Below are 11020 nucleotides of genomic sequence, written 5' to 3' on the forward strand. Positions count from 1 at the left end.
ATTATAATGAATATAGGTTGGCTCTTAAAAAATAATACCATGCATATGAGGGTTGGCGATTGCCTTTCCTTTAAATAAAATGTTGATGGTGTAATCCTAGTTGTAGTCTGTAATCGATTGACCAAACTACACTGACGGGTAAAATGTGACGACTCTTAAATGATTATTGAATTTCACTTGTAAAAATAAATGATTAATATAAGATAAGATTGAAAGATTGATATATATGACAGATAACAGATGTAATGAAGAAAATACCACAATAAAGTAGCATACTCTAACTTGATTTTCATAATTCTCATGATGATATTTACCTGATAGTATATTAAACTAAATGATGGATATAATTAAACTCATAAAACATTAATATTTATACAATATAGCATAACATACTATCATGACTTATTGAGTGATAGTCATCTTTACTAATTTTTCTTATATTTTGATAGTTGATAGATATCTTTTTACGTTACTGATCATATTGATTTTATTATTGATTTTAGATATTTTTATTACTCATATTAAGTGATGATTGATATTGACTAGAACTAAACATACATATTGATTCTTTTACCTTGCATTAAAAGAAGTGATAGAATTTGAAAGGATTTTTTCTATTTCTTAAAAAGAAGAATTCGGCTCATGTTGTGGCAAGGCAGTTGAGGGCATTCGTGCCTCCTGCTTTATCCCGCATTCGAGTCGCTCAACCTGCCAAAAAAAAGAAGGAAAAATAAATGATGATAAAGAGATATAATATTATTAATTACCACATTCCATGCCTGGAAGAATATATATATATTAGATAATTTGTGTATGACCAATTTAGTCTTATGTTTCATTTGAGACGGCTTTTTTACTGCTTCTTAAATTAGCTTTTTAGCACAAAAATTTAATTTTTTTGCACTAGATTGTTGCTTTAAGAAGCATAAAAAAAAAATCGCTCCAAACGAAACCTTAAATTATCACATTCCTTTAATATGATCCATCGATCATATAAAATTGATCCAAAATAATGATTCATGCTGTAATTGTGATATTTAATTGATGCTAGTTTAATCTCTTGATTATACAAAATTGATCCCAATTTAATTTCAAAGAGATTATTTTTTTTATCAATTTTGTATAATTGAAGGATTAAATTAGAATAATGTGACATTATGAGATTAAATTGACCATACACTAATCAGGAGACACTTTTAAAATTTACCATATATATAGCATGGGATATAGAGCTTACAAAAAACCAAGCCTAAATAAAACTACTGAGGTACCAGAATTCAATGAAAATGATGTTAACTTCAGCCTTGTTTTGTTTTGTTTTGGCTGAAATCAGAGCTCATTCTCAAATTAAAATGCAGAAAAAAAAATCATCAAACAGGTCCACTCATAAAGCCACATATCTCAGCTTTATAAAGTCATCGTATAAACGGCTTAGGCTTCATTTGGGGCGGCTTTCTTGCTACTTAAAATAGCCTTTTAGTTTAAAAATCAAAATTTTTGTGCTAAAAAGCTGCTTTATGAAACAGTAAGAAAACCGTCCAAACGAAACCTTAATGATAGTAATAATATATGTAAAATCAAAAACAAAGAAGATAGCACCAAAACTAAGAATAATAAACACTAAAAAAATAGCCATTTGAACCAACTTTTACATCACCTTCATAGGTAAGTTGCATACTAAGCAATCTATTAATACCAGTAGCAGAAAGTTATTAATTACTCAACAGAAGAAATCATTGGAGGTTCAATAACATCTTGAAGACAATGCAGAGTTCTCACTACCTCAGCCATTCCTGGCCTCTTTTCTGGCATAATTGAAGTGCAATGGAGAGCAAGATCTAGTGCACCAAACATCTCTTTCTGGGAAGAATTTGAGACCTTCGGATCAAGAACTTGGAGAGGCCCATTTGTCATATTAATTTTTCTTCTCACCCACTTGACCACATCGACAGATTCTCGAGAATCTGGCTGCTCTGCTGGTCTTCCTGTAATGAGTTCTAGTAGCACAACGCCGAAGCTGTAGACATCCATTTGCTCAGTGGCTTTCTTGCTGCAGCTGTGTTCTGAAAGTAATGACAAGGAATGTGACTAAGTATCATCAATACTCTAGTTTGCTTTTGATATATAAAGAATGAGGTAATGCTGATAAAATTTTATCAACAACAACATCATATAAAGCCTTTATCCGACTATGTGGGGTCGGCTACCTAAATATTTTTTCTCCATTTTTTCTTTTTAAGAGTCAAATTCTCATTTAAATTTAATAAAGAAATGTCATTTCTAATATTTTCTAACCAAATCATTTTAGGTCCACCTCTACCTTTCTTAACATAAACAAAATCTAATACATCTACTCTCCTAACCAGGTCAAACCAGGTCATCGAAAGGCTGCCGTTTTATGTGACCAATCTCGCTAATCCTTATCTTCCACTGAAGCTACTCCCAACTTTTCCATTTATATGCTCCTTTTGTATCATGTCTCTAAGAGTAAAGCCACTCATCCACCTAAGCATCATTATCTCTACAACACTTAACTTAATATTATGATTCTCTTTTAATAGCCAACATTTTGCACGACAAAGCATTGTAGTTCTCACCACCATCTTATAGAATTTTCCCTTAAATTTGAGGGGGACTTTTCTATCACATAACAAGCCAGATGCATTCCTCCACTTTAACCATCCAACTTGAATTCTACTAATAAGGTAAAATTTATGTCAGTTACTCACACATTTCCATTAGGAGGGCCTTAAGTTCATGACACATGATATTTTTTAAGTTTAAATTATGTATTTGATTAAGTTAGTTTTGATCCAGTATTTATATGAAAACGTGAAGCCGGTGAAGGTGATTATAGTTATTTTGAAGATAAAATATTGAAGTTTGAAGGCATTTGTGCTCATAAATTTCTGATTTAACATAGATAACTAAACAAAAAATTAAGATATAAAGTACTTTTGAAGATATTTAAATGAAATATGAAGATACGTGACAATGAGATAAAAATACAACATGATTTTACAATAATTCTGACCAAAAACAGATTAGGAGATCCGAACACAAATATTTTTCTCTTGTTATTGAACATTGACATAAAAAAATCTAGAATTCTGCTGATATTTAATAGTTTTATACAACAACAACATCAAGCCTTTGTCCCACTATGTGGGATCGACTGCATGAATCTTTTTTCTCCATTGTGTCATGTTAAAAAAAAATTCTCGTTTAAAACTAATAAAGAAATATCATTTCTAATATTTTCTAACGAAGTCATTTTAGGCCTACCTCTACTTGAAAAGATAGAAAAACAAATACTTTTAGGTCTCTTATGACATTGAATGAGATTTGTAAATCAAACTTTAAAATCAGCAATACCAGTTTTAAAATGTGCGATTTAGTTAGGTTAACCATTGAAATACGCTTGATTAATGTGAATGCAAGTTTAGTTGTGTAAACTAAAATTCATCTGTCACGTTACATCCACAACTTCAATAGCATAAACTAATTAGTCCAACAAATGCCAGTGGGAGAAAAAGAAGAAATGACATCAAGCATAAGAGAAGGCAAACCATGATGAGAAAACATTTCAGGAGAGATTTCATGTCTTTTTGGCCACTTTAGCACAATTGGATGCTCGACAATTAGGATTTTGCCATACAGGCCACTTTGATTTTTTTTTTTTTCTTTTTTATAATAATTAGTAATACCTATTGGCCCTTGCTTGATTTCGTGTTTTTTTGTTGTTGTTGTTGTTGGAGATATACGGGGCTTGGATCATGAACTCCAGCCTCAGGGTTGCCACATTTCTCCTTGTGATGGTGCAAAGCTGCCATCTACATCCATTGAGAAATATGCATGGTTCATTTAGCATTGGAATTCACTACCTAGTTTTCCTACCTTGGAGTTTATAATACCGCTTAAGGAATTGCGCTCTTTTGTTTTTTTCTTGGTTTGGATGTAAAAGGGAGGGTGAAAACCACATATAGGAAATTTTTTATTTTTTTTTGGTTTTAAGGGAGCAATTGAAATATTTATTATGTTTCTCATACATCCTTAAGATTCTAGGCTTTTTTAAGGATGCGCGGTATTAGAAGTGCATGAAAGAAAAAAAAGTTTCTTAATATGATGATCTCTTTGTGTGAGGTTCTTGGGATTATGTTCTTCTTTTGAGGCTTGATAATTGAGGAAAGGCTTATGAAGCTATTGATTTTGTATACCATGATTGTGACTTCAACTTTTTTGCGAATCTCTTATGGATATTATCACAATCCTACTCAAAAACTTCCCTAGTCAAGCTTTGAATGGCCAAACTAGAAACTTGCATAGCATACACAGCTTAAGTCGGACCATTAAACAGTTCAAATCAGCTACTCAGCCAAGCTTGGGTTGCAATTCTTTCTTCTACTCAGCCAAGGCAAAAGGCTCCACTACCTTTAAAGTGGTCATATTTAAGATCAACTATTCAGAATTGAAATAAAGCTTTCAAAAGACAAAATAACAAATGAAAACATGAGATTAGAAGATCAACCATAACCTTAGAGTTATGAAAGAACTCAATTCTATCAAAAATATGTGACTTCAATACTCGAGGACAAAAAAATAGGGCCATAGATTGCTTGCGAGGGGGAGACTAATGGAGACATGGTCTACATCTAGGAAAAAGAATATTGGCCATAATCAAATATGCCCCATTAACAAAAACAAACCCATATCAAGAGAGATTGGATGATTTTCAAGAAGAGGGAGGAGAAGGATGATGTAAACTATCAGGAAGACAAAATAGAAAATAAAAATATGACGAATATAGATTCTAATGACATTCTTCCTGTGAATGTCAGCTACATGACTGGTGATCAATGACTACTCAAGTCAAGAGCATATTATTTCCATGTATGCCATGGAAAATAATTGATGTCTAATTATACTCTATGTAATGGGCATGTGTATTGGAAGTACTGGTATGTATAAGATTGTAGGTCTTGGTATTGTTTGTACTAGGATGCATGACCATGTATTTGGGACTTTAGTTGAGCGTAAATATCTACTTGATATGAAAGTGAATCTTACATCATTAGGTGCTTTGAGCGATACAATATATTTAATTTTTGGACACACTATGATTCTCAATATTTCTAAGGGAACTTCTGTTCTTATGGCAGTCAGAAGAGTTGGAGAACTACATGTATAGTAGGGTGCAACTTCAACAGCTATTTGAGCTTTTCTTAATCTATATTAAAGCATTATATTTTGGGAAAGTAACAAAGTTAGCTTTTAGGCTATATAAAAAGTTCCCCAATAAGTTTAGGAACAAGAAAATAGTAGAGCTTCAGGTGATCAAATGGATAAAGTTTATCTTGTATACTTTATATTGATTTTAAGTCATACTACTACAACATTTAAGGCAAGGAAACAATCACTTCAAGGATATAAGAATTCAGTAATAAGCACATGATCAAGTTTAAAGATACCATTTTAGAGTTTAATATTTATGCTACAAAAATCTCATGTAAGTATTCAGTTCAGACAACATTGGGCCAGACGAGATTTTGTAGTTCCCTTTCGCCTCTAGGGGCTTTGAGTGTTCCACCTAGAGAAGATTCATAGAGGAGATTCAATTTTACTGCATTATTAACTCAAGAAAGAGAAATATACATGGGTTAATTAGTTAATATATCATTTCCCTTATTAATATTGCATAATTGGGCTCATTTTGGATATTTATGCACTATATAGGATCATCATATATATCCTTGTTATGAGTGGAATCTGATTGTGTTGATCAATCGAATTATTTTGTTACCTCGGACCTCAAGTTTCTCAAGCTCGCTGGGGGGTGTGTGGTGTTTACCCTTGCTTGGGTTCCCGATTTTTTTTTTGTACATCTCCCCAATGTTGTATACCCCAGCGCCCCGACGTTGTGTTCCTGAGCGCTGAATGATAGAGAGCAAAGCACTGCAACGGTGCAAGGCAGAGGTTTGAGTGTCGCAACATCCCAAACTGGCTCTGCAGCGCTGCGAGATGCACTGAACAACTATTTTTCTCATTTGTCTCGAGCGTTGCGTCCCTTGGCGGATATAACTTGCTTTCTCTTATATTTTTTTTAATTAGGACAAGAGTGAGAATGGTGCATGTGAGAAGAGAAGCAAGGAGAGAGTGAAAAAGTTGAAAAATATGTACTTATTTCTCTCAATTTTCATAGTGGATTTATTGATGTGGTGTGGCTCCGTGATTTTTTTTCCTATTTTGGGGTTTTCCACATTAAATCCTGGTGTCCTTTACTTTCCGCTGCTTTTACTTTCTTGCGAAGCTACAAATCTATTTCCATCAGGATTTGTGCTGAATTGGAATTCATTTCTAAAATATGTTGGATCAGAATTTATTCCTACTTTTTCTTTTCTAGAGATTTGCATTGCCTTTTGATGTGAAGATGAGGACGATGGCTATATGTAGAGGTTTGTGTCAAGGGTTCTAAGGAATAAATTGAAATATTTCTTGTTTGTTGTAGAGCCTTTTGTTCATAAGTTTAAGGAGCATGGGTGGTTTTAACAGTGCATACAAGAAGTTTTTTTTTTTGTAAGTTACTCTCTTTGTGTGAGACCTTGGGGGCTTTATCTTCATCTTCTTTTTATGAGTATGCTTGAGAATTATGAGAGATCTGGTAAGCTCTCATAATTTTGTGCATCATGATTGTGGATTCTATTTTGTTCTCTCATTTCTCTTGTAGCCGTAGATTTGGTTAGTAAAATCATATAATTTTTTATTTCTTTTATAGTGTTTTCACTTTTAATTTTCAATTTATTTTTGTCAAATCGTCCTTAATTTTGGCAGCAGTTATGCATCATATTTTTAGGCACCCACATTACAAAAAACCAAAACAATCCTGCAATTATTAGCACAAATTTGATATAGACTATGCCCATATAATAAACTCATTATATCCAAAATGTTATATTATGCAATTGCTAACCCATAATTATTAGTTATCTTATGCATGAAGTTCGCACCATTTAAAGTAAAACTATTAAAATATACGTGGACCTTAAAGACACTTTATTTTTACGAAGGGACTATTTAGATTAAAAGAGAGATTGTTTGCTATATTACAATTAGTTTGAAATGGTTGTTACTTTCCTAAAGAAAAGGTAATGTAGCTCTTCTAGAGCAACCATTGAACTAAAGTGAAATAATCTCAAACTCTTCTCTAGGCGCCTATAATGTCATAAGCTTGTAGACTTGGGAACTAAGCTAGATAATAAAAAAAATCAGATGAACCAACATAGCACTTCAACTTGAGAGAATATACGTGCCTTAAAACCATGCATGAGGGGCAGTTACACACCAAAAACAATAACATTGTATTTACAATCCAATCTATTCACCTTACAGGAACTGGACTATCAATTCATAAGAATACTCGTTCAACATTATCAATATTCCTTGCACTATTGCTAATCTTATATTGTAGCATCTTTAATAACTTTATGAGTACAATATTTTATATACATTTTATTTAAAATCATTCTCCCACTCCATCACTTATACCATACTTGTCATTGAACATGCCATTTTCTATGTTTTGTAAACATCCATGCCTAAAAATCTATATTTCTGGTGAGTGATATATACTCCATTTCTTATTATTGTATTGCATGAGCTACTAAACCCAGTCCAAGCAAATCATTTTGCATAACTTCTATCTATATTACTTTATGTGCAGCCCTTTTTTCCCTATATAATGTTGAAAAGTTCTATCCATATTTGCTAGTAAGATTGTATGGATTTCTAGAAGAGGAAGGTGTAGGTTAATGAAAACTATCAAGAAGACAAAATAGTAAATGGAAACATAGCTAATATATATTCTAATGATCTAATCATGTTCTTCTTGTGACGGTAAGTTATAGGTATGGTGATTCTTAAATACCCAACTCATGCGATTATTTTCATGTGTGTCATAGCAAAATATTGCTTTAAAACTATAAGCCATGTAAATGGTTATATGTATGTTGGAAACAATAGCATGTATAGGATTACAAGCCTTAGTATTGTTTGTATTAAGATGAATGATAGTGTATCTTGAACTTTAGTTGATGGTAGATATGTACCTGATATAAGATAGAATCTTATATCTCTGAGCGATCAGAGTGACACGATATATATATTTTTTTTATGAATTGTATGGGCTCTTTTATTCTAACGATAGCTAGAAGAGTTAAAATACTATATGAATTGTAGGTCGCAACTTCAAGAGCAGCTTCAATTATTTCTTCATTTTTGTTAAAGCATTATATTTTGGGGAAGAAGAGGGTTAGCTTTCAACCTATATTAAAGTTCCAAAATAAGTTAAGAGACAAAATGATAGGAAAACTTTAGGTGATGAGATGGATAAAGTTTGTGTGGTCTCTATCCTGATGTTAAGTTGTGTTCTTAGAGCATTTAGGACAAGGGGTGGATCATTTCAAGGATATAAAAATTCAGTAATTAGCGCATGCTTAGATTTAATGACATCATTTTAGATTATAGCATTTATGTTAAAAATGTCTCATATGGGTATTCAATTCAAAAAGCATTGGGCCTGTTAAGATTACGTTGTGCCCTTCAGCCTCTAGGTGCTTAGAGTAATTGACTTGGAGGGGATTCATAGAGAGATCCAATAATACCACATTTTTGAAGTAAAAATAGAGAATTGTTATATTGACTAATATATTATTTCCTTCATTGCTATTGTGTAATTGAGCTGATTTCTGGAGAGTTATGCATTCTTTAGGATTGCCATGTATCTCCTTGGGATGCTTGTTAAGCTACAGATCTATATCCATCAGGAACTGTGTCGGATTGTGCATGATCAAGATCCATACCTATACTTTCATTTCATGAGATTCACATGGCCTTTGGATGTGAAAAAGCAGGTTGATGGCTATATGTAGAGGAGCACTTCTAGGGTATGAAGGGATAAATTTTAATGCCTTGTGTTCCTCACATACCATTTCAATTCTAGGGTTTTTGGAAATGGAGTGTTTAATGGTGCATACAAGAAGAAAGTTTTAGTAAGGTAATTTCTTTGTGCAAGATTCTAGGGGTTCTCTCCATGCAAGAAGAAAGTTTTATGTAAGGTAATCTCTTTGTGCAAGATTCTTGGGGTTGTCTTCATCTTCTACTTTTGTGTATGTACTTGGAAATCATAAAACATCTAGTGAACCATCATAATTTGTATACCATGATTAAGGCTTATATTTTTTACAAAATAAGAACCTCTTTTCTCTCTTATAAATATTGATTTGATTGAAATCTGTTGAGGCTAGAATATACACAGCGATAGAGTTGTAGTTTTACGTATTAGCGTTGCACGAATATCTATCTCACACACAGATAACACAATTTTTTATATGGAAAACCCTAGAAAGGTGAAAACCCATAGGGCCTGGTCCAGTTGAAAATGATCCCACTAAAACATAAACAGGTTATAGTGGGCTGACTCTCCTTCGAGGGCAATCAGATTACAAATATCAACCGTGTAGTTGAAATCTAGCGACCAAAGAAGATGAAGGTCCAGTGCCACTTGGTGGACTGACAGAAGTTCGGTGCTACTTGAATGTTCGGACGTTAGTTGGTAGCCTAGAACTTCAACGTCAGGTCATGTTCCAGTGGAAGTTCGACGTCAGATGATAGTCCAGTGGAACTCCGGGCGTCAAGTGATGATCCGGTAGAACTTCGGATGTCAAGTGGAGGTCCAGTAGAACTCCAGGCATCAGGTGGTAGTCTGGCAGAACTCCGGGCCTCAGGTGGTGGTCCAGCGGAAGTCCGAGCATCAAATGGTGGTCTGGCAGAACTTTGGGCGTCAAGTGGTGGTTCGGCGAGACTCTGGGCATTAGATGGTGGTCCGACGGAGCTCAGGGCCTCAGGTGGTGGTTCGGCGAGACTCTGGGCATCAGGTGGTGGTCCGACGGAGCTCAGGGCCATAAGTGGTGCTCCCGCGAGACTCTGGGCGTCAGATGGTGGTCCGGCGGAGCTCAGGGCCTCAGGAGGTGGTCCGGCGAGACTCTGGGCATCAGGTAGTGGTCCGACGGAGCTCAGGGCTCAGGTGGTGATCCGGCGAGACTTTGAACATCTGGTGGTGGTCAGGCGGAGCTCAGGGCCTCCGGTGGTGGTCCGGCGAGACTCAGGCGGTGGTCGAGGAGGAGCAAGGAGGCAAGAGCGATCTCCGATCTCTTTCTTGAATCCTTTGGCTTGGGTCTCCCTTTTCAGGAGAAAAGTGAGCTCTATTTATAGATTTCTTGGAGTGGTATGGCACGTAAATAGGTGGAAAATCAAGGATAGGGGAGTGGTTGGATGGACGGCCGATGTTGAATCTCTTGATTATGGACCGTTTGATGAACATTTGAATGTCTTAGTGATGTCGGAATTCAGTGATCTTGGGCTCATTGGATTCATCTCGTCGAGCTGCTTGATTTGACTAGAAGCACGTTATGTTTGGAAACTGTTTAGTAATCTAAATTGTGGTTCAAAACAGCGCTTTTAACCCTTGATTTGAACCCATTTAGCCTCGGATTGGGTTGGATTTGGTGTCGTTGGGTTCATATTCTCAAGACGTTCAGTTCGACTGTAAGTTTACTGAAATCGGAGTTCGGATGGTCCTAATTTTAATTTTGGAAATTTCCAACTTGATTTTGCATCAAGATTCATGCCTAATCAAGAAATTTTTTTGATGATGTATCATGAATCATAGAAATTTTGATATCTTTTATTGTGCGCTTTCACTTTCTCTTTTCTATTTTTTATGACATATCTTTCTTAATATTAGTGATAGCGCATTATATCTTTTGACATCCTTACTATAAAAACCCAAAACAATACAAGTACAAAACAACAACAACAACAACATCAAGCCTTTATCCCACTACGTGGGGTCGGCTATATGAATTTTTTTTCTCCATTGTGTCCTATTAAAAGTCAAATTCTCGTTTAAATCTAATAAAGAAAGGTCATTCCTAATATTTTCTAACCAAGTCTTTTTAGGTCTACC

At 34.6% G+C, this 11020-nt stretch overlaps 1 protein-coding gene across 1 annotated transcript in view; it reads right to left on the minus strand.

Moving 5' to 3' along the window:
* Positions 1 to 1593: 1593 nt before the first annotated feature.
* LOC110094832 (probably inactive leucine-rich repeat receptor-like protein kinase At5g06940) overlaps positions 1594 to 11020 on the minus strand; it is a 14696-nt gene continuing 5269 nt past the window's right edge. Inside the window, exon 2 of the mRNA XM_020820164.2 lies at positions 1594 to 2063. Within this exon, the coding sequence (XP_020675823.1) occupies positions 1717 to 2063 (347 nt within the window). The 3' untranslated portion in view covers positions 1594 to 1716. The remainder of the gene's footprint in view (positions 2064 to 11020) is intronic.

The sequence above is a fragment of the Dendrobium catenatum genome, unplaced genomic scaffold, assembly GCF_001605985.2.
Source record: "Dendrobium catenatum unplaced genomic scaffold, ASM160598v2 fragScaff_scaffold_1284, whole genome shotgun sequence".
Lineage (NCBI taxonomy): Eukaryota > Viridiplantae > Streptophyta > Magnoliopsida > Asparagales > Orchidaceae > Dendrobium > Dendrobium catenatum.